Source organism: Aulonocara stuartgranti, assembly GCF_965226115.1.
Source record: "Aulonocara stuartgranti genome assembly, chromosome: 22".
Classification (NCBI taxonomy): domain Eukaryota; kingdom Metazoa; phylum Chordata; class Actinopteri; order Cichliformes; family Cichlidae; genus Aulonocara; species Aulonocara stuartgranti.
Window position 1 is genome coordinate 7,676,567 of NC_138957.1, and position 24,138 is coordinate 7,700,704.

Consider the following 24,138-nt stretch of genomic DNA (forward strand, 5'->3'; position numbering starts at 1 on the left):
GGGCTGCCCACTGCTTCACTGAGTGAATGGGTCAAATGCAGAGAAAAACAAGTAATTTCCCCATGGGGATCAATAAAGTATCCATTATTATTATTATTATTATTTACAATTACACTCATGAACTATAAGTAAAAGACGGGCGTAGCTTCCCGGCCCAAGAATTAAACCCAATGCAGGCGCCCTTAAACCTGCATATTTTTACAGCTGACATTAACATGGCTGACACTTCTCTGGTAAGTTTATGGGCTCAAGTCATTAGTTTCAAGTCTGTTTGAACACCACGTGAAGATAAATTTTTAGAGTCATAGATGATAATATAATAATAATAATAATAATAATAATAATAATAATATAATATAATATAATATAATATATATATATATATAATATAATATAATATAATAGTCATAGAGTCATAAATGAGGATTAACCAGGCTGTGTTCATTGGCTAATAACTCATTCACTAATGAGCACGCAGTGTTCCTCACACATTATTAGGTATTAGGTATTAGTTCCTCCTACGCCGAGCGGCGCATCGGGCAGCTAGTGATCTCCATCGATGTCGGTCAGCAGCGACTGCTTCAGCTTCGTCCCAGGCAATGTCGACAGTTCTCAGGTCGTCCATAAATGTTCGACGCCATGTGGTCTTTGGTCGGCCTTGCTTTCGCTTGCCAGTTCGTGGACGCCATGTCATGGCAATCTTAGCTGGGCGATGAGGGGGTAGGCGTAAAATATGTCCCGCAAAGCGAAAGCGTCTTTCTGCAACAACATCGGCTAATGGGCGGGTGCCTGCTCTTCGTAGGACCTCCTCATTTGTTATTCGGTCCCGGTAGGAAATTCTCAGGATTCGCCGCAAGCCACGTTGTTGAAGCACGTTCAGGTGTTGAATAGTTGCACTTGTTGAGCGCCAGGTTTCACTAGCGTAAAGTGCAGTAGGGAAGACGATAGAGTTCAGTAGTCTGATCTTGACCCTCACATTCAGGGAAGTCGAGTTCCAAATAGGTTGGAGACGTCGCAGGACACCAACTGCCTTCCCTACTCTGGCGTCGACATCCCGATCAGAGACCCCGTCATTCGAGATGATGCTGCCAAGATATGTAAAATTCTCCACCTCTTCAGCACGTTGTTGGTTGATCATGACAGGAATGCGGGCACGTGCATAGCCAACTCGGAGTACCTTGGTTTTTTTGGCGCTGATTCTTAATCCAACTTTCGTTGCCTCCCTCTGCAGGGCCACGGTCAACTTTTGGAGGTCTTCCTGAGTCGAGCCCAGCAGGGCGATGTCATCTGCGAAGTCCAAGTCAGTGAGATTACGCGCTTCGTGCCAGGGCACACCGATGCCAGCTTGGTCAACTGATCGTCGCATGATGAAGTCAATTACCAACAGGAAGAGGAAAGGGGATAGCACGCATCCTTGTCGGACGCCAGTATTGATCTTGAAGAAGGCTGTGCAGCCGTCATCCGTCCGGACGCAGCAACGGGAGTTGGAGTAGAGACAACGAAAGGCATCTACAAACTGCTGAGGGACTCCATAGTGGCGTAGGATAGCCCATAGAGTCGGCCGGTGGACGCTGTCAAAAGCCTTCTCGAAGTCAATGAAATTAATAGAAATCTTCTTTTGGTATTCCAATGTTTGTTCAATGATCATGCGGAGGGTGAAGATTTGCTCGACGCATGACCGGCCACTCCGAAACCCAGCCTGCTCTTCTCGCAATCGTTCGTTCACAGCGTATCGTAGCCGATTCAAAAGAGCGAGGCAAAACACTTTCCCGGGTACCGACAGCAACGTGATGCCCCGCCAGTTGTTACAGTCACCCAAATCACCTTTTTTTGGAAGTTTGATAATGGTGCCTTTTGTCCAATCATGATCAAAATGATCATGAGAACGGTGAGCAAAGATCCCAGAACCACACGGGGGGACCTGGTGAATGACCTGCAGAGAGCTGGGACCAAAGTAACAAAGGTCACCATCAGTAACACACTACAACGGCAGGGAATCAAATCCCGCAGTGCCAGACGTGTTCTGCTGCTGAAGCCAGTGCATGTCCAGGCCCGTCTGAAGTTTGCCAGAGAGCACATGGATGATACAGCAGAGGATTGGGAGAATGTCATGTGGTCAGATGAAACCAAAGTAGAACTTTTTGGTATAAACTCAACTCGTCATGTTTGGAGGAAGACGAATACTGAGTTGCATCCCAAGAACACCATACCTACTGTGAAGCATGGGGGTGGAAACATCATGCTATGGGGCTGTTTTTCTGCCAAGGGGACAGGACGACTGATCCGTGTTAAGGACAGAATGAATGGGGCCATGTATCGTGAGATTTTGAGCCAAAACCTCCTTCCATCAGTGAGAACTTTGAAGATGAAACGAGGCTGGGTCTTCCAACATGACAATGATCCAAAACACACCGCCCGGGCAACAAAGGAGTGGCTCCGTAAGAAGCATTTGAAAGTACTGGAGTGGCCTAGCCAGTGTTAAGATTCAGTATTGAGGAAGGGTACAAGAGGTGATCGAAGAATAACCACACCGATCCGGCCGGGTGAAGTCAAACGATGATTTTAATGAACACACGTGTGGGAAGACAACTCTGTACGCAGACAGGAAGTAGTCTTCGACTTAATCAAAGCATGAACAGATATTTTATAGCATCAGGGTTTGTTTACTGACGCCCCTTCATGCGTCACCAGTACATTTTATACATAGATCAGATCAACATCATCATGACTTTTCACCTAGAAAATCATCTTCTATTTTCATGGCGTGGTACTTTCCGTTCTTATCTTGTTCCTCTTTCTTGCCGAGACACCAAGAAACGGTTCCTCTTTTACCAAGACAATTTTGCAGTTACAGCCAAACATAACTAACCTCTTCCTCTAAATAAATCTAATTTAAAGTGTGTGTGTGTGTGTGTGTTGACCTCACATGCTCTTTGTGTCACCTCTTCACCTACTATCTGTGTCTCGTCCTCAAATGCTCTTTCTCAATTCACCTGTTGCACTTCTGACCTTTTACCAGACCAGAAGCTCACTGAGACTATGTGTATGTCTTCTACTAAATAAATGTTTTAACCAAGAACCTCTACTAAAACCTTAATATAAAATGACCTGATATAAGTGTTTTGTAAGCATGTATTGCGATTCCTTCTATGGCTCCAAGTCACTTGCACAATAGATTGTCCGAACATCGCGCCGAACAAAGCTTCCGACCCCCAATTAATTGACCGAACTCCAACTCTTTAATAAGCACAGATATGCATTGTGTATAAAATAGTCATAGCTGCTTAAGGCCTTCTTAAAGCTATCTGTTACATTGTTAAAGCCTCGTCTTAGCCTGCGGCTCAAAATAACTTCCTGCTTTCACTTCTGCATACAACTTCCTGTCAGCCTGCAACTCAGTCTTTCTGAAAGAGACACTGTTTAAACCTTGGAATGCAATATCCATGCTGCAGATTATATTATTAATGCAATGACAATTATTTAACAATAGCAGTAAAATAATTTCCCTCCTCGACACTCCCCCTTTTGACCTCTGGAACACCAGAGGTCACAATACATTGTGTCCTCACGCAGACCCTTCTCTGGTGGTCTCGAACCTCGAGATCTCCAGGATCCTCGCCCCTCCTGTGGTCGCCGAGATCTTCTGCAAAGGAAACAAAACACCTTTTCTTGCATCTCCCTAACTTATCCTATCTGGAACTCTTTAATCAAAAGCCTGATCCTAATTATGCTCTTAACTTATTGACTTGTATTTATGTATATTCTTCAACGTTCCTCATCACTTTAAACTCTTTAAGCCCTGCTTTCACGTCCAGTTGCTCGCTCTATTTTCCCTTATCTGATCATCAACATCCTGTGCACAAGTTGTCGCTGCTGCAAGTTAATCTACTCCAAAAGAAAACAACCACTTTAATCAATTAAGTTTAAGCATATAAGCAATTACTCCTGTATACATTTCATCATAGCTAAATGCTGCCTTGAAACAACTCCTATGTGTTAACACTAACTTCATTTTAAAACCTCACATTTCCTATGTTATCACCTGTTTTGGTATAGCCTTTTTATTTCATTTTGCTCCTTTTAATGTAACCATACCTCCTAATTCTAGTTTATCAGACCTAACCAAAATATATGCTTTCCTTCCTCTTTGGTCCTTCTTTAAGTTCAGTTAAAAGCTAAATGAATTTAAGGCCTTTTGCCTGGAATCAATACTGTCATGTGTGTTTCTTAACTCTGTGTCTGTAAGCGTGTGCAATCCTTCATGAACTCATATTATCCTCACAGTAGATTGGCTAATCATAGCGCTAGCCAAAGGCTCGTGACCCTCCAGAGACAAATTTGAGCCACAACTCCTTTAAAAGCACAAAATGCAATATGTATAAAAATCATTTCTATTTATAAGCTCCCCCTTTATCCTAAAAATACCTCCTATGTAATATCTGTATGTGTAAGCCTACATTATAACCACTTCTTCTAAAAATCAAAAAAGAAATCAAACCTGTTCTACTCCTTCAACCCTCACTAGTTTTCCCTCTAAAATTTATTCACAGCTTTGAAAAACCGGCATTGTATCTTCTAAACAGGATTCATGGTCCTGGGCCATGTTGGCCCAGCATTCTTGGTTCCTTGTATTTTCGCTCCTTATTTAGGCCAGGTTTTCTGAGGTGTCCTGTTGTGGTGTTCCCTAAGTGTTTTTTCCCTTTGTGACTCTTACCCCCTTGTGCCCCTCTGTGTATTTATGAGCTCTCGTCTCTCTTTGTGTTTATTCCATGTTTCCCCTCGGTCTCCCTGCGTCTCGTTTCTGGTTTGTGTTATTAGCTTACCCAGTTTAGGTTGTTTTTTCCACCAGTGCTGTTTTGTGCCCACCGTTGTAAATAAATATTCACCTGCGCCAGAGCTGCCGCCTTTTGGGTCCTTTTCTACAACTCCACACGGCTTGCCTCGCAAACCGTGACAAGTTCACTTTTAATCTTTTAACCTTAACTTAAAAATAACAGTTTCAGTTTTACCATATCCAAATGATCAAAAACCCAAAAGGTCCTAAAATGATCCTAAATTATTAAACAATTAAATTATTAAACCCTAAACCCCCCTTTATCTTGATACATTTCATGTGTCAAGATACTATACCAAACCTAAAAATGCTCAGTTTTCCCCACTCATGATCCAATCTATGTCATAAAAATAAACTTAAAACAGAACAGTTATCAGTCATGTGTTTCTTCAAACAATGATAACTGACCTCAACCCCATAGAAAATCTGTGGCGGGAGTTGAAAGTCCGTGTTGCTCGGCGACAGCCCCAAAACATCACTGCTCTCGAGAAGATCTGCATGGAGGAATGGGCCAAAATACCAGCTACTGTGTGTGCAAACCTCTGTTTGACCTCTGTTATTGCCAACAAAGGTTATGTTACAAAGTATTGAGTTGTATTTTTGTTATTGACCAAATACTTATTTTCCACCCTGATTTAAGAATAAATTCTTTACAAATCCTACCATGTGGATTCATGGATTTTTTTTTCAGATTCTGTCTCTCACAGTTGAAGTGTACCTCTGGTGCAAATTACTGACCTCTGTCATCATTTTAAGTGGGGGAACTTGCACAATCGGTGGCTGACTAAATACTTTTTGCCCCACTGTATATCAAATGTATATTCTTTTTTTCTGTCATAACCTGTGTTCTTACCTGTTTTTATACCTCAATTTCAAATCTCCTGAATGCAGAGGAGACCGTGCCTTTGCCGTTGCTGCACCCAGGCTATGGAATACTCTCCCTCTTCATATTCGCGCGTCAGATTCCATTCAGTCTTTTAAATCACGTTTAAAAACATATTTGTTTGATCTGGCATTTAAGGCGAATTAGGGAAATTTACATCTGGCTCTGTATTTAGATTATGTAATTATCTTATATTTTATATATTTGTAATTTATATTTTAGTGTGATTTTATTTGTACTGCGATTTTACTGGAAAGCACTTTGGTGTACTTCGGTCTTAAAAATGTGCTATATAAATAAATTTTGATTGATTGATTGATTTTTTCCCATATGTTCAACTTAGAACACACTCAGCCTGTTTTTCAAATTGCTTTTCAAGTGTCTCCACTCTCAATTTCCCTCAATTCTCCATCTAGTCAGCTTTGATCGCCACACCTTTCTCTGATTCTTTTGTCGTTTCGTTTTTCCATCTTCTCTCCACATGTTCCCATCTTATTTCCAATCGCTTCATCCCTCTCTATCTCTTTGTGTCAGTGAGACATGGGCGTGTCCAGGGATTGGCAGCTGGCAACCGACCCCATCTCTGTCACCATGGAAACTGGGTCAATTTCTCGGTAGCCATGGCATTGAAGCAGCAGTGTGTTTCCCTGCAACAGGTGTGTGTGTGTGTGTGTGTGTGTGCGTGCGTGCGTGTGTGTGTGTGTGCGTGTGTGTGTGTGTGTGTGCGTGCGTGCGTGTGTGTGTGTGTGTGTGTGCGTGTGTGTGTGTGTGTGTGTGTGTGTGTGTGTGCGTGTGTGTGTGTGTGTGTGTGTGTCTCCGATTCAGTGACATGACTGTGCAAGTTGGGGGGATTCTGGGAATAGACAGGCCCAGGAGATGAAAAGCACACATGTGAACAGGTGTGTGTACACATGCACGTTTTTTGCTTGAAGTTGTTAAATGTGTTAAAACATACTAGTTATTATTATTAACAGTTATTAATTTTATTAGTAATAGTAGCACATCTTTATTAATGATCATCAGCTTTTTCTTTGAACACTAAAATTCAGCCTGACTTTTAACTCAGTATCGTGTCAACAGTTCAGTCTGCTGGTGGTGGTGTAATAGAGTGGGGGATATTTTCTTGGCACACTTTGGACCTCTTAGTACCAGTTGACTTTGAGTATTATTGTTGACCATGACCATCCTTTAATAGCTATGGTGTACCATCTTCTGATGATAATGGTCACTTCACAAAGCTCAAACCACCTTAAACTGGTTTCCTGTGAGGTCACTCCAGTCAAACGTTCTCCACAGGCACCAGATCTCAGTTCGTGACCAAAATATCTGATGAATTTTTCAAGCACACTGTGAAAACTGGGCCATGAAGAATGAAGGCAGTTGTGTTGTTGTACCTAACAAAGTGTCCAGTGAGTGTATACACGATAATTACCCAATTTACTTAATGGCTTTAGGACCTCATTAAATACTTTCCCAATGGTTAATGATCTTAAATGCTAGTTCCAAACTCATTTGATACATTTTGATGTTTCTATTTTAAATTATATCTTAAATATTACTTAGAGTAAAATAGATAAATTTGTGGGATCAAACGGTGAGGGTGTGCACCAATAAAAAAGAAAAAACTTGATCGCACCCTGAACTTGCTGTCTTTTAAGCATTGATTCTGTTATTGCAATAACAATCAAAAAGCACAAGTACATTGTAACAGCTCTTTCATAAGCGCTTCTCCAGAGTCCAGAGAACAATCTGGTTCATCAACCAAATCTTGTTCATCTACAACACTGTTTTATCCATTAGGCAGGAGGCAGGAGGCAGGAGGCTCCGGTCCATTCGCACCAGAACCTCTCGTCATAAGAACAGTTTCTTCCCCTCTGCTGTTGGACACATGAACAATAAACGTACGACTGTTCCCACCACTAACACATGACCCTATGCTGTGTTCACTGCATCATTCCATGTTTGGCACTGATCACCACCTGCACTCATGTATATCTTTCTACGTAGCACTTTAATTCTTATTCTCATGTATATATCTCATGTATATCTCATGCATATATCTTTCTACGTAGCACTTTTAATTCTTATTCTTGCTTCTATTTTTTTCATGCCTATTTAAGCGCAATTTATGACAGTATGTTTGCACTGAAGCACCGCAGCAATTTCCTAATGTTGTTAACCTGCTCAACATTTGGCAATAAAACCCTTTCTGATTTCTGATTTCTGATTAGTGCTGATGATGATAATTCCCCAGCAATCCAAGTCTTTTTAATGCTTCTTTGATGCAAATGAAGAGAACAGAGTCATACTTGAGAAGCATTCTTTGTATCTCTGTGCCCAAATTTCATTAGTGTGATGAGTACCACCCACCGAAACACTGCAGCAGGCCGAGCACACCTCCATTGCAGGAGTAATCCCCGGTGACGGCAGCATCTTCCGAAAAGACAGAGTACACCTCCACACATCCAAACAGCTTAGAAAAGACTTGAAGAACACAACAGGGAGCCAAAGGCACTGACCCAACCTCCAAACTCCCCAAATCCCAATCCAATCAAGCTTTCGCAAGATGCGCTGAGATTAGCTCGCTCCACTGAGGCCCCATCCCAAAACCTACAACATCCTAGTGCCAGACACAACAGGACCCACATCTGTGTCGCAACAGGTAAGAGCACAGGGGCGACCTACGCAGTATTAGCAAGCTGGTTGTAATGTTGAGGTCAATCACGTGGCTAAATGTCAAACATGCAGACTACTGGGGCACGCTACAATTTACTGATGTTCCCTGGATGCCTCACAAGCTGGCTATTTGTAAATTACTATTGAAATGAGCTGCACTGTTGGACTGAAAGAGCAGCAGGTGATAGGGAAACACCACTGCTACCGCTAATGTTGCAGTCCAACAATGGTAACTCACTGTCACCAGTTCTCTGCTTTTCACACTTGCCTCAGAGTGGTAAATGTACAAAATAAACCTCTGACTCTTACCTTTTGATAAGGTAAACTTTAACATCCAAACAGAGAGATGTACTTTTTGATAGAAATAGACTATTAACACCTACAATGATTGTATTTGTATGTTAGACTGCTTCTTTAGAACCATTAATGGCCTTTCTTGTAACAAAAGCTAGAAATATTAAAAAATGCTTTTTTTTTCAGTTCCTGAACTAATGTTACAGCACCATTAGCTCAACTAGCTAGCTTTTTAGCTAACCTTGCAGAAGAAAACCCCCCACAGTTCTCTGCTGACAAACTTAAATCTCTAGCACACATTATTACTTTAAAGAGCTTTAGTGCTCTATGTTTTACATTCCTTTAACAGCATCATTGACAATACAAATAACTGAGCATTAGCAGTGTAATTAAACCATGGCAGAAACTCCACTGTGTGTGTAAGAAGCAGCAAGTTGTGGTGGCTAAAGGTGACTGCTATCAGGAGGCTACCGGGCTACGGCTGGAATCAAAATGTTGGATGCCTTAAAGGGGATCACGATGCAGGAAGGTATTTTATTACAATAGAATCATGTGATTTAAAAATCCTAAATTAAACTGTATCTATTATTTCAAACACTTCTATGGAAAAAAAAATGTGGAAACGTGCAAGAAGATCATTTTAATTTCCTATCCAGCATATAGAAGTTTTCTCCCCTTCTGTACTGAAGCCCTTTCCGCTTTCTGGTGCTCTTTACGCCATCCACTGCCCCTTCTTTGTTCCAGCCATGAATTGACTTTTGTCCCAGAACAAAGTTGGAAGTCTGTTTCTATTCCTGTGGATAGAAATGTATTACAGCAGACAGGGAGTGATGTATGTTATAAAGACCCTAAAATAACTGCCGGGGTAAATTTAGCTCACTGTTGGCACAGTAGAACAGAACATACATGGGCCAACATATGTGACTGTGAGTTAGGCTCCTAAATGAGCTGCGACTCTGAAATTACAATGACAAAGATAACAGGTGGTCATTTGTGGTTTGTTTGCATGTGTGTGTGCAGAGAATGAGGGCGAATGTGGCCGAGCCAGAGGCGAAGGTGACAGGGATTTTCACTTCAAAGGCAGGCAAGAGCACAGCACAGATTAAAGCACGGCAGGAATCAAAGAGCCTCAGGCGACCGGCAACACACAGGTGTCTTCCGTATGCATGTGTGTAAGCTTGTTTGTCGTGTCGTAGAAGAGGGACCCGTCCTATTATTTACCTCCGATCTTAGAACAACCTCTCTTGGTTCATGCACTCTTTGTTTTCCTGTGAAATTTAAGACTTTCAGGAGAGGAGAGCAGAGGTGATCCTCTGTGGATGTTCACAGGTGAAGCAACATTCAAGCATCCTTTATGAAACTGTTCCATTTTCCACAACTGCAAGGGAGATTTTGGTCATCCGAGGGATTACGGCTGTTGGTTGAGTACCTTCCATTTTGTGGTGATCTGACAGACAGCAGTGCCACAACGCCACAGGGGCGCTCAGTGCTCTCGTGTTATCCAAGTGGTATCAGTACAGACTAAAACAGTATAACACGAAGAACAAGGTGTCGGAACTGAAGCTGCCCACGTGCAATCCTGGCACTGACATGTGAACTAGTGCTTTTTGCACAAAAAGTAAAAAGAATATCCTGCTGCTCAACGTTTTTTAACATTATACTAATGCATTTACACAGAGCAGATGGCACGGTAAAAACTCATTAGAAATTTGTTCTGGTTCTGCCAACTTGTTGGATTTTGGGAAGTTTAACAAGCTTAAACTTCCCAAAATCAGGGCTGACCATAATATTTTGGGGCTTTCTTAATATGACCAATTATAATATAACCATTGTGGTAATTAATTTATCGATATCTTTTAACTAAGGGGACAAATTAATAGCACAAAAACTGTCAAAGGAGACATTTCCACTTGATTGTATAAAGTGACAAAACAATCAGAAACAAACAAAACACAAAGGGATGTTAATATTGATATGTCACGTTTATACTGTTAGCTTACAGACACACAGCTGTATACTTCTTACAGAGGGAAATGATTTATTACATTTAGATTCATGCTGCATGGTCACTGCACAATAAACTAAACCTGCCAAGTTACTGTTACAATAACCCAAACAGGCGCATTTCTCTATCATTGTGTCTGCAGCACTGCTGTGATGAGGTCAGAGTGGAAATTACAACACTTCTGTATCTAATTTCAACTCAACAAACAGCTCAGTGCAAGTTATCAAGTACCTAATGCTAAAACACGAACTGTCTGTATGTTAGATAAAAGTGCAAGAAGACCAGATGAATATAAACACACTTACTATTTATTGTGTGCTGGCTTACTGTGGAGATACTGTAAAAAACAAAAACATGCAATTTCTATAGTAAATGGTGAAAAAACAGGAACTTTTCTCCCTTTTAACTGTTTCTCTCTTATAATGACTTTGGTGTAGTATGAGAGGCCATGGGGGAGATCTTAATCAACTGTAAAATCCATGAAAATACAAACTCCACAATTTAAGCCCTCCACATTTTAAAATCCAGTTTGCCGGATTGGACTCCTTGCCGGGCCAATTCTAGCCCCCGAGCCTTATGTTTGACACCCCTGCTCTAAAGGGCTGCTACTCCCATCAGGTCAGAGTGAGCACTACTGCTACTTAACCCTTTCATGCATAGTGGTCACTACAGTGGACAGCTATTCAAAGGCTGTTTTCTTGTATTTGTGTCAGCGTTGATGTATACTTGCACATAAACACAACACAGTGTAAATTATTTATTCATTTGTCAAATTCATAAGTTAAAAAGTATGCTGTCCACCTAAGTGGACACGTAAAAAAACTCTTTTAAAAGTACATGTTTAAAAAAATGAAGTTCAAAAATCTTTTTTCATGCCTAAAGATGAATAAAAATACTTAAGAAAGAATCCTGATTGAGGTTGTCATAATTCATGCATGAAGGGGTTAAGGGCAACATCAGGAAGACGGGGCTGAAAAAGGTGACTGGGTTCGTAGTGATGGAGAGATAAACAGCTGGATCGTAGCTTCTGCTCCACTGCATGAGGAAATCAGAGGGAGGAAAACCTCAGGCACACGTGGGCATTTGTCCTGGATGGAAAGACGTTAAGAGAAAAGAGAGGAAACCACTTTGGATTATTGACATTTACCTTGTTTCTCACATATTAAGTGAAGTGTGCAAAAGTGGCATTACGGAGAGGGAGAAATAGGGCGAGCAATTGTACACACACTCTCTGAAGTGCCTTACCCTAACCTGAGTGCTAACCATGTACAGCCATTAAAGCCCCCCTCCCCTACCGCCCACCCGCCCAGCGTGGGCCACAGGGCTGAACCTCTCAGCCTCCAATCGCTGCCGGTCACCGCTCTCCACACACCCACTCACCACTCCACCGCTGAGGAGAAAAGTGTGTGAACTCCATTTACTGCCCCAACTGCTAAAGTAGTATCATGCAATGCTCAAAGTGTCTCATGCTCACAATGTGCCGGGAGCAGAATCCATCAGCGTGACACCCTCTCCCCTGCCTTTGGCTGTTTCCCAAGTACACATAGCCATGGGCATGGGTAAACACACACGCACACAAATACACTTACATAGGCTGGCAAATGTCTGCTTTAGCACAGGCAGCCATAGCAACACGGTCAGCAGCGTTCTTGCTCTTTGGCTTCGGTGAGCATCACAACGAGGCCTGGCGGCATTCGAGGCGCACTCACGCACAGGCACACATGTACCCACCTCTACACACACACACACACACACACACACACACATGCAGCCAGTGTTGTTTGATTTCTGTGTAATATTTCTGCTGGTCTCAAAGGGGATTTGGTGTCTGTCTCAAGAGGAGGAGAGAAAAGTCATGCAAAATAAAAGGGATTTATACCACTGCCATCTACAGGTGAAACACTGCAAATGCAGCTTTGTGGTTTGCTGTTTTTTGGATTCGCATGGAAAAATAGAAAGGCAAAGCTTACTCTGTGTCTGTTATGCTTACTTTTTGATCATGCATGATTAAAATGTCCAAATGTACTGTTGTGCCATTGGGTTGAACAGCTGACAACTATCATGGAAAACTACAAAAGCACAAACACCACAATACTGTTTAAGAAAGCACATCTGATCAGAGTTTTAGTCTGTTTCTATGAATTATCTCAAATATCAGCAGGAAAACTAATGCATTAAAAAAATAATGCACTGCACTGATGGTCAGAGTAACACCTGGCACGCTGTCTGTGTTCCAGTTCTTGCTAAAAAAGCTTCCAAAACAAATCATAAAAACTGTTTGTTTTTGCTCTGTGTGCAGGATTGTGGTGAAACAGCAAAAGGAACAAAACAGCAAATTCCAATAACATCATCACATGATGCTGCCAGAAGATTTCTGAGTCTGATCTAACAATTGATGTTTTTCAAATTTCATTACTATGCAGGGCAGGCACATGCTGCTGGACACTTTCAGCACCACAGTCAGCAACAAGAAAATGCACTGCAATGAGCACATGTGACCACTAGAGGGGAGTGTGAGTTCATTTTAGGAGCATTTAGACTTTTTAATCCCACACTTGGGATACAGCAACACAAGGGACACAAGAAACTGGGCCCAGTCCCATTCACAAACTGACCCCCTCTGAGGCTTTCCCAATGTCAAACCATCAAGTGCATGAGAGCACTGTGACTGCGATTAAGCATGGAGTGGCAGTAGACACCTTACCAAAAAACCAAAAACAAAACGTGTGTAGCAATGTGCAAGTGAAAGCTGCACGAAAAAGTCTTAGTCTGTCCATTTTTTATCCTAGTTTAAATTTTAAACATCCAATATGGAAACTTCCTCTTTTTGGGGGAGGGGGGACTTTTTATTTAGTACTTTTTTTGGTAATAAACAACCAAACAAGCAACATATCAACATTCTCTGACATAAGACCATTTAAGAGAAAAACAAAAAAGAAAAACAAAACAATAAAATGCATGTGCTGGCATTTCTCCTGCGGTGTTGCTATCAGTGTGTGAAGAGTGGGAGAAGTAGGGTTGCATTGACAATCCAACACAATGGGCAGCACATTGAACACATTTTATAAGTGGTCAGAAACTTGTAAATAACTTATGAAAGAATAAAGTTAGGTTGAAACCAAGCACACCATTGTTTTTCTTGTGACATTACCAATAAGTTTGATGTGTCACATGGCCCTCTTCCTATTGAAAAAACAAAAGTTGTATCCAAGATGGCCGACTTCTAAATGGCCACCATGGTCACCACCCATCTTGAGGAGTTTGCCCCCTCACATATACTAATGTGCCACAAACAGGACTTTAATATCACCAACCATTCCCATTTTATTACGGTGTATCCATATAAATGGCCCACCCTGTATATTGTCTCTCACTAGCATGGCTCTCGAGATGGACAAAGGGCCCCCCATTTTTTTTTCGTTATTGTTGTCCACATCTTCAGAGTATGTTTTCTCCAGTCATTCTCTATTTTTAGGGTTTTAATCAATTTTGAATTAATAAAGGGCAATGTTAATAAGGATACGTTCTTAGCTGTGCTTTGTTCCATCTGAACCCATCCAGTTTCCTGGTCATTTCTAATCCTCTTAAAAATAAAAGTTTAATCTCCACAAGGGGGCAGTGTTTTACCAGAAAAGTGATTCATCTATTTAGGTATAAACAAAGAAATGCACAGTACCTCCTAAATGTGTGTGGTCTCCACATCCTTACCCTCTAAGCTCAAGCTAATTTTAATACTCACAGTCAGTGGATTCAATAATGTGATTAAAATAATCACAAAAGCTTTTCCTTTTCTTCCTTCGCAGGATCAGGATGCTGGTAAGATTTCTATCAACTTGTTGTTCACAGCATACAACATAACTGAAAACCACATTCAGTAATTAGAGGGCACTTTTTTAAGAATATGAGTCAGATCCGGAGCAGATTTAAAGGGGTTTTCTCTTTTCCCATGTTCCACCTCTCCACACAGGTTTATGGAATTTGGATTGGTAGCAGTCGACATGTTTCTGTGGCAGTTTTGACCTTAAATCCACTGGTCCGTCCCTGGTGGGAGCCAGGGACCAGTCAAAGTTCTTAAAGACCCAATATCTGGAGTCTTCTTTGCTAATATTTAGAAACAGCTACTCTCCAAATACAACACACCACAGTTCACATTTTTACCTGCATTTCTTGCTAACTTGTTGCCTTTATAGTCCACATATTGCAAAGCAATGTAGAAAGTGTTAGCGCTACACATTCAGTTAAAGCCCCTCCTCCTCACAGAGCAGTCCGGCCCTTGTTCACTACTACAGGTTTAATTCATTTTATTTTCCTAATTTCCTCAATACACTGGATGCTGTACGTGAAACAAAGTTACACTGACAAAGAGAACATGTAGAAAAATTTAATGAGGGTGGACACGCTGATGTTGCACATTAAATGATATTAAAGGTCACAAAAAACTGCATAGATATTAAACAGCATCATCTCCCAGAAATGTTACATTTAAACTGATAATTACATTTTTATTTTATGCATAGATACAAAGTTAACAAGTGCCTTTCAGGATTTAGACTCAATGTTATAATCACAATATTTCAACAAAAAATGGAAATAAATACTTGCAGTAAATAAATGAAAAACATTTTCCTTATTTTCCCCAATGAGCTACTGTCACTGATGACACGCGTCTTGATTTGACGTGTGAATGTACTGAACAGCCTGTAAGCACTGCAGTAATGTTTCCCTGGTCATTTTAAGCATAGAGTAAATATTGTTAGTTTAACAATAACTAAAGTATCTTCACCTTGTAACTCGCCAGGAGCTGGACTATAGTCCACCAATAAAACAAAAATATTTTCTAGCTGTGATGTTTTTATCTCAGGTTGAGCTTTTTAACCAGCTCAACCACTTGTTGTGCAAGAGCACGTGTGTTGTGGACAAGCAGAACTGAATGCACTGCTGACTATTCACTGATATTTGTGTCACACTGTGATAAAGCAGTCAGAATGTTCAACACACAGCCATCAGAGCAGACCAAACCTGCCCAATTCTGATAAGTGCCACAGATATATAACAGCCATCGTACTAATAGGTGGGAACCTGCCCAGGTGCATCACTGTTGCAGTTCAGTGCCGAGCACCATGTTCCTCTGCCTCGATGTTCAGCTGCTTTGTGAGAGAGGATCTTTTCAGTCAGGTGGACATACTGCAACCATGCTGGACTGCAGATCTGCTGCAACATTCAGAGCTACCAGAACCGCAGCAGGTAAACAGCTGGTTCATGTGCCGCTAAGTGTCAGAGACTGTAGAGCAGAACGCAGACTGCTGTCAGCAGTGCTGTCCATGAAGGTGGCCCTCTTCATCCACACGATGAGACACTTGTTGAAGAGCAGCTGGTTTATTGCTCACTGAGTACTTTCTCATAAAGTACTCAGTACCAAAGTAAAACATTTACAGACGAGAAACTTAGAAATCTCACTATTAACTGATTTGGGGTTTTTTTTCCTATTTGGGTGTTCAGCCACATGTGTGAGTGCATGTAACCCCAAACTGATGCTACAAATAGAATCAAAATCTCTAGAAACCAGTGAACCAGCACAAAAATTAAAAATTCCAACATAAACATTGTGCACCTACACATTACAAACACTACAACTGTGTAATTTGTGCATTTGTCATATGGAGAACCTGCAATTAGCATTAAGACATCAAAACTTTGAGAACTCCTGGTCTCCACATCAGTACAACTCAAGGATCCAGAATTCACATCCACAGACGTTACTGAGGTGAAGGTTGTTAGAGATTAAGGGTAGTGATGTGCCAGTTAAAGTAAAGACAACCACCGAAACAAGCAAACAATGGTGTTTTAAGACGTTAATAAAGCCTTTATAAATGCACCATGCTGTTGCTTTATTAGACTTCACTGTAGATGCATTTCTGCATAACAGCTTAGCCATCAACCCAGCCTTGAATAAGACAGGCTTGCTTGTAACTGGCTGAGGTTCAGAGAGGTATTTCATTAATTACATGTTTAAAGCCAACACAGACGGTCCTGAGGAGAAGCACACAGCTGAAGTAAGACTTCTGTGAACGCTTCCAGTCACAATGAGAGAGGTCAGCTTTGTCATGCTGGAGTACGAGGCAGAACTGTTGGAACTGATTGCCCAGATTGTACAGGTGTACCTAATGAAGTGGTAAGAGGCTGTATTTTATGAGTTGGAAAAGTGGAAAATAAAACCGTCTGATTGGAGGACATTGCTTCCAATAAATCTCCGAGGTAACCCTGATTGGATATGATCTGAACAGCACATCATAGCAGCTGGAAAAATAAGGATATGTTAACATGAGATTCACTACTTCAGGTGGGACTTCACCATCTGAAGTCCCGCTTCAAGACCGATGAAGTGTGAGGTCACAACAGGAAACAGCTCATTGGACAGATGAGGTGTCAGCCTGGCGTCACTTTGAAGATGCCTGCGCCTCCATACCAGCCTGCGTCATGAGCTCAGTGACGTTTCTCTCAAGGTCGTTGATGCGGGTTCCCATCTGATCAAGTGTGAGCATTAAGAAACAAACAAGTCTGCATTCATGAAGCTAACTACATCTACAATATGTTCATTTTTTCCCAGACGTTTGAATAACACCACCTCTGAGACCAGGAGCGGAGGTCAGAGGACACATTTGTCAAAACTGCCAGTTATGAACAAAAACACTGATAACGCAACAGCAGCAGTGATGATGACGCTGGCACAGAGTCTGTTTACACACTGCAAAGAGGCAGCGCTGTTACTGACACTGTGAGCTCAGGTAGAGTGAAAGAAAACTTGCTTCTAGTGCCTAAAACAGCAGCGCTGTTCCTGTGATCGCCATTAAAACCTTTACAGGGAAAAAGCAAGCGTCAGTCATCAAAGCACCTGACCAGCAAACTCCAACATGAATAAGAGCAAACTTTGTAGCTGCCCCATCCTCGCTGATTGTTTGACACTCAGAAAAATCTGCAGTAAGGCTCCAGAAGTTGTGTTAAAACCTGCAAATGGACTCTTCACTTTATTCATTCATTATACAGCTCGCTGAAGCAAACAGGGGTGAGTCTAAAGGGGGGCATGGGGTGTACTAGACCATATTTATTTCAAGGCTTTTGTAACATTTTTCTGATTGAAAATGAAATAATATAAAATATTGTGTTAATTAAAACCATGTTAATATTTAAAAATATAAAAATAAAAGCTTTTTTCATAGCTAATAAAACATACAAGAGCCATTAAACTGAGAGCCACTGACCTGAGGGTTGTTCGGTTGGACACTGAATTATAAATAATATTACATAATGTCTACACCATCATTGGCTCCTGTTAACATCAGAAAGTCTTCCAAGAAGTAAAGGTACATTTTTATGCTGTTGTTTAAATACTTGAGATTAATATATATTTATAGGATTTAAGAAAATATTTTCTTTTAAAATTACATTTCAACATGGCACATAAATACAATTAAAGGGCTTGTTTGGGGTTTTTGACAGATGTTGTATGCAGTTAAACTTTAAAACACTGCAATTTCTAAAATAGAAACCACTGAGCATTTTATTGTGACAGACCCATGTTTTCTCTTTTGTCTTATTAATTAGCGATTATAAATATTCAACAGTATTTCTTATCCAATTGCACGATCTGATATCCTTGTGTCTGTGTTGTTCCCACATCATCAGAATAATAAATGTTGTTCCAGGTTCAACATTGCAAGTGAGCAATCACATTGTTGTGACGTCATACTTTTGTGACTTTGGAAAAAAACGTCTTCTTAACGTGCGAGAAACCACCGCTGTCCGCCAATCCAGCAATTTGAATTCGTTGCATTTCAGGATACTGTTCTTTAATAAACGGTAAGCATTATACATATCGTTCTTGCAACATTGGAATTTCATAAATGAATGAATCGCTTGGTTTGCAAAAGTATGACGTCACAACAATGTGATTGCTCACTTGCAATGTTGAACCTGGAACAACATTTATTTTGATGATGTGGGAACAACACCAACACGAGGATATCAGATCATCCTATCCAATTAGTCAATTAATCGATGGAACAATTGACAGATTACTCCGTTACTAAAATAATCAATAGCTGCAGCTCTGTTAGCTTTTAATAACTATTTGATCCCCTGCTGTAAATTTGTAAGTTTGTTCATTTAGTTGTAAGTGAACAATCTTTTATTTTTATGAAATAATATCAATCAAAAATCCAGGAAAACACATTAAATAAACGTTAGAAATGATTTGCATGTCACTGAATTCAAACATAATATGACTCAGTGCTCGGTGGAGAAGCCCTTGTTGGCGATTTTACCCATTTAGAATTAATGCATCTCACAGCATACAGAGTGTTCAGAGCACAAGTGACCCGCATATTGCAGCAGGGCACTTACATCCAAACTTCTCAGGGCGCTTTTGTTTATTTTTGTCTGAGCTTCGATTTTATTGAAATTGCTTTTCAATAAATGATTTACTGCAATTTGAAGCTGCATCTTTATTTCTGTGTGTATTTTCTGACTACATCAGCAACAGCTTGAGTGTTTAGTTTTGGGTCACTGCCATGCTGTAAGACCCTTCTTCGGTGTTTTTGCTGAGAGAAGGGGTTTATATGTGGAACATGGCTCTGTCCTTTGGCCCCTCTATCTCAAAGTCGTCCTGTGCCCTCAACAGAAAAACACCCCCAAAGCATAATGTCTCCACCTCTGTGCTTGACTGTGGGGATGGTGTTCTTCAGGTCATATGCAGCATTTCTGTTCCTCCAAACACAAAGAGCTCGACTTTGGTTTAATCTGACCACAGGTTAGATGTTCAGTGGTAAACTTAAGACAGGCCTGTACATGTGTACATGCTGGTCCATACCCTCCTCAGGATAATCCTCATCCAATGATGCAAGATCTTACATGCAGCTCCAGACCCAGGGTGAACAGCTGTCACCTCCTCACCAAACTTCTTGCTGTTGGTCTTGGGCAGGTCTACAAACTTGTCATCGATGTCCTTTGACAGGACAGCTCTGGTCTTGCCAATGGTGGCGGAGAGGTTAGAATGGAGGACACTGATTTTGTGTGCGTTATACACTGAAATAGCTGAGACCAGGAGTATCTGTAACTGACTGACTGAGGTGTGCACCACATTTATAACCACTCATTTCTTCGTGAGTGAGCAAACTTACAAAGGATCAAATAATGATTTCTCCAACCACATATCAAAATCACCCCTCGTCACTGACACATTTTCTAGTAGACAAAGCTTAATTTCTGAGTATATTCCCATCTTTTAACACACATTTCACTGTTGACTCTTTTACAGGAAGAAATCTCATTACTGGGTGCCAATGTGCCTTAAATAGATAATTATTATTTAAACATATACAGTAGCAGAAGTCACAGGCAGAATGTCACATTTGACAGAGGTTTGTCTCATTTGATTTTCTTCATACTGCACTTTTAAGTGATTGTTGTATGAAAACCAAAAACGACGTGATTTTTAAAGAAGACTTATTTTACCTTCAGTAGCAGTGGCGCTAAACTTGTACAACAGTTGAACAGTTCAAGAGTCTCGGTAGCGGTCGGTCGCCCTCTAGTGGCCACGTGTTCATTGACAGGAGTCAAAGTGAAAGTCTCATTAGTGAGCTCATTGCTCTCAGGTGTGTCTTAGCAAGCAGAACTTTGAGCTGACTGACTGCGTGGATAAAACGCGCCTGAAATGGAAGAAAACACGGCTGGAAAAAAGGATATGTTTGGACTCCAGCTGTTCAGAGATGCTCTGGAATCTTTGCTCAAGTCGCTGCATGGTTGCCTCCATCTAAACGGACGAGAGAAGGAAACTCGTTCTTACACAGATGTTTGCCTGCCCGGGTTGTGCTTTTTACAGGACACGTAGGTCACATGAAACAAACTCACCGCCTCGGTCATGTCTTCAGCTGCTTTGCACTCTGTTTTAGACATGGTGTCTCCAGACACACACACACAACCCGCTCAGCTGCACTCAAACAACACACACACGCCTGCCTGGGACTGTTTTGCCGCACCGGCCTGTGACACCCAGGTTAAAAAATCCCAAATGAGTTTCCTTTCTGTGACGCTGGCGGTGACTCCCTTAACTTTGCGGTATGCCGAGTTGACACAAACTTCCGCTTGTGGCGCTCGTCCCTTCAAAATAAAAGCGTCGCAGGGGATCAACCTTCAAGTCACCACATTTTTTTTCAGCTACAGACAATTTTATTTCAATATGATTTTTTTTTTCTAGAAGATTTTTTATTTTTTAAATTTGGCACAAGGGTGAATAGCTATGGCCTAAATGTACACGGTATATGTAAGTTGCATAATTGGCTCATAATTGCAAGGTTTGACTCTTAAATCTTTGTGCCAATCTGTGATATTACCAAGGTGTAAATGCCAACAGCTTTGACATGAGGGTAGGATCATTTAGTCTTTTTGATTTGGATATAATTCACTCATCAGTGTTAACTGGTGACCATTCTGGATAAAATAGACATAGAATAGGAACACGTCTAACACCAGAGATTTCTAAGAATGGGTGGATTCATCCTTAAAGTTGTCCAGAAGAGCCAGCGTGGGTTTAAGACGACTGAAAGATTAAGAGGGGCGAGAGGTTGAGGTTGTTTCTCTCTGTTAGCCCTGAGACAGGCTGGTGATCTGCCCACGGTGTACCCTACCTCTCACACCCTATCTCACCCTAAGCCAGCTGGGATATACCCAACCCAACCCTGAATTTAATAAGTGGGAAAAATGGATAGATTGGAATTTATGCTAATAAAGTCCACTTAATTTAATTGTTAATAATGAGGCAGATCGCATTCAGGGGGGTAATATTGATACAATGACCATGAAGACAAACTGTGAGTTTGAATTTAAGCAGCAAATCTGTAAAAGTAAAACTCTTCACACAAGTAAACAGATTAGAAAACACACCACGCCACACGTGTGAGCTAGAAACTCTGTTGAATTCAGTCTTGTGCTGTGGCAGGATGTCTACAGTATAAATGTCCACAAGGCATTTCATCCAGGTAAAGGCGCAAAGCAAAAAAACAAAAAACGAAAACCCACTTTTTTTCCCCAATTTCCGCCTTTTATTTTGAAGGCGAATATTGTTACATTTCCGTTGTTGTAACAGCTGCCTTTCTCATCCTTAACTGTGACAGTGGCGGAGATTTGTATGCGCGCAGCACATGGGACAAACATTTTTTTAACTCTTTGTAAACTGGTTTATCCTGGCAGTCAGGTCGCTGTGGGTTTTGTTGCTGCGCCCCCAGAACGAGGCTTTGGTTTTTATGTAATACATTATCCTGCTCACTGTGAGAGATGAGAGAAAACAGCTGTCTGCCATGAGGGTTACATAACTTTCATTAAGCCTTTATAAATCTTTCTTTATTTCGGGCAGTGTCTCTTTCACTCCTGCTGAATATAATACATTTATACTGTATAACATCATTACAAAGGCTTGTTAAAATGGACTGCAGTGATTAAGGGATGGACTGTACAAAGGAAGAAGTCAGCTAACATAAACCAGGTTACATGAAATATTGAAGAAGATGTTGCTCTACAGTCAGTGCAGAAAACAGGCAGAACCAGATGTGTCACTTTGTTTTAGGCCTCTTCAGTTGCAATTGACTAAAATATTCATTGTCTGCAGCAGGGCCGGATTAACCTGCTTAGTGTTCTCGGGGCAAAGACTGTGGGTGGGGGGCTGTAGTTGTAGCTGTATGATGCACACTGAGAACTGTGTTAGAGATTTGTGAAAGCGAAAATGTTTCTTACTGCTGTTAGCAAGTGATAGAAATAATTAAAACTGTCCACTGCAGCTTGTGTCTGTGAAGCTCATTGAGCATCTTTGTTCTTTGTTCTGCTCCCCTTTTCTTTCATCTCTTTCCCCTAGTTCACCCCCTAAAAAGCTGAGGCAGACTGCCCAGCGCTGACCCTGGATCTCTTCTGAATGTGAATGTGTTAGTGCTTTGTAACGTTAATGATAACGTAATGTTATCATTTGTGCCCCCTGCGTACCAAACACCCAGGCAGTAGGAGAGCACGCAGTGCACCGAGGAGCGATAGAAGGCCAACAGCAGCTTCTGGTACAGGTTATTCTTCCTTTGCCCAGGTGAGATCGCCAGAGATGTAGGTGCCCAGAAACCTGAAGATAGAGACAGAATAAACACACTCACCATTTATAATGAGAGTGGAGAGAACCTGTCTGTGCCTCCTGAAGTTCACAATAAGTTCTGTTGCTTTAAAGATGCTTAGTTTCAGGTTGTTTTCTGAGCACCAGTGAGAAATATCTCTACCTCTACACTGTCTCATCTCCATCAGAGATTGATCAGAGATCCGTCTGACTGACCGAGGCTGGTTTTTGAGGAGGTCTTTGATCCAGGAGCAAGTAGCAGGGGGTTCTGAAGGTGGTCTAGTTTGGTAGTAAGGATGTCTGGTATTATGGTGTTGAACGCTGAGCTGTAATCCACGTAAAGCATCCTCACGTAGCTCTACCCATTCTCCAGATTTCCCGCTGCTCTGTGAAGGGTGATGGTGATGGCATCCTCCATGGACCGATTTGCTCTGTAAGCAAACTTGTGGGGGTCAAGAGAGGGAAGTAGGTAGTCTCTGATGTGCTGAGACACTTCATGACTACAGACGTGAGAGGTATAGGTCTGTGGTCATTGAGGCTTTCTATTCCAGTCTTTTTGGGGATGGGAATGATGGTGGAGGCCTTCAGACAAGTGGGGACAGTGGCATGAGTCAGGGAGAGGCTGAGCAGGCTGGTGAGGATGCCTGGCAGTTGGTCTGCACAGAGTTTGACCACTGGCTCTCAGTCTCCTCCTGACCTCATGTTCCTCATGTTGCACCTCAATCAGATGTTTTTGGTAGCCATCAAAAAGTTTCTGGCATAATTCTGTCGTGTTCGTGGCAGAATAGACTGAAACTGGTTGGTTTTCCTGGTGCTAACCTGTTTTTTTATGAGCAGTCCAGGTTGAAGTGAGGGCCTAATTTTTTTAATCCTCAATTTCAGAGGCTTATGTAACCTGAGGTCATCAAACCAAAACCTTTTAGTGGTCCCCCACACTCGTTTTAAAACCCGAGGGGACCGATCTTTGCAAGCTGTTGCACCCAGACTCTGGAATGCACTTCCCCTATTTCTACAGGGTTTGGACTCAGTGGAGACCTTCAAAAAGCAGCTAAAGACATTTTTATTTCAAAAAGCTTTTAATTAGACCAGGGTATTTATGATGTATTTTATAACTGTATTATGTTTTTACCTTGTAAAGCACTTTGTGACATATGTCTGTGAAAGGTGCTATATAAATAAACTTTACTTACTTACTTACTTTTGAAGCTTATTTCTACGTAGCTACAGAGTCAGAGCCCAAAATTACCATAACATTCACGTTCTGCCAAACAGCTGACACAAACTATATGTTAAAATTCTTTCTT

General features: G+C 41.3%; 1 protein-coding gene and 1 long non-coding RNA gene across 2 annotated transcripts; both read right to left on the reverse strand.

Moving 5' to 3' along the window:
- Positions 1-2,544: 2,544 nt before the first annotated feature.
- LOC309699282 lies at positions 2,545-5,223 on the reverse strand. Its single transcript, XR_014274296.1, has 2 exons — positions 2,994-5,223; positions 2,545-2,942 (listed from the first exon to the last, which is right to left on the reverse strand). It is a non-coding gene; the product is annotated as an uncharacterized lncRNA (long non-coding RNA).
- Positions 5,224-15,058: 9,835 nt separating this feature from the next.
- hsbp1l1 (heat shock factor binding protein 1 like 1) lies at positions 15,059-20,837 on the reverse strand. Its single transcript, XM_082521346.1, has 3 exons — positions 20,599-20,837; positions 20,434-20,500; positions 15,059-17,224 (listed from the first exon to the last, which is right to left on the reverse strand). The coding sequence occupies exons 1-3, from the start codon at positions 20,641-20,643 to the stop codon at positions 17,130-17,132; spliced, it is 207 nt and encodes a 68-aa protein (XP_082377472.1). The 5' UTR covers positions 20,644-20,837; the 3' UTR covers positions 15,059-17,129.
- Positions 20,838-24,138: the final 3,301 nt, after the last annotated feature.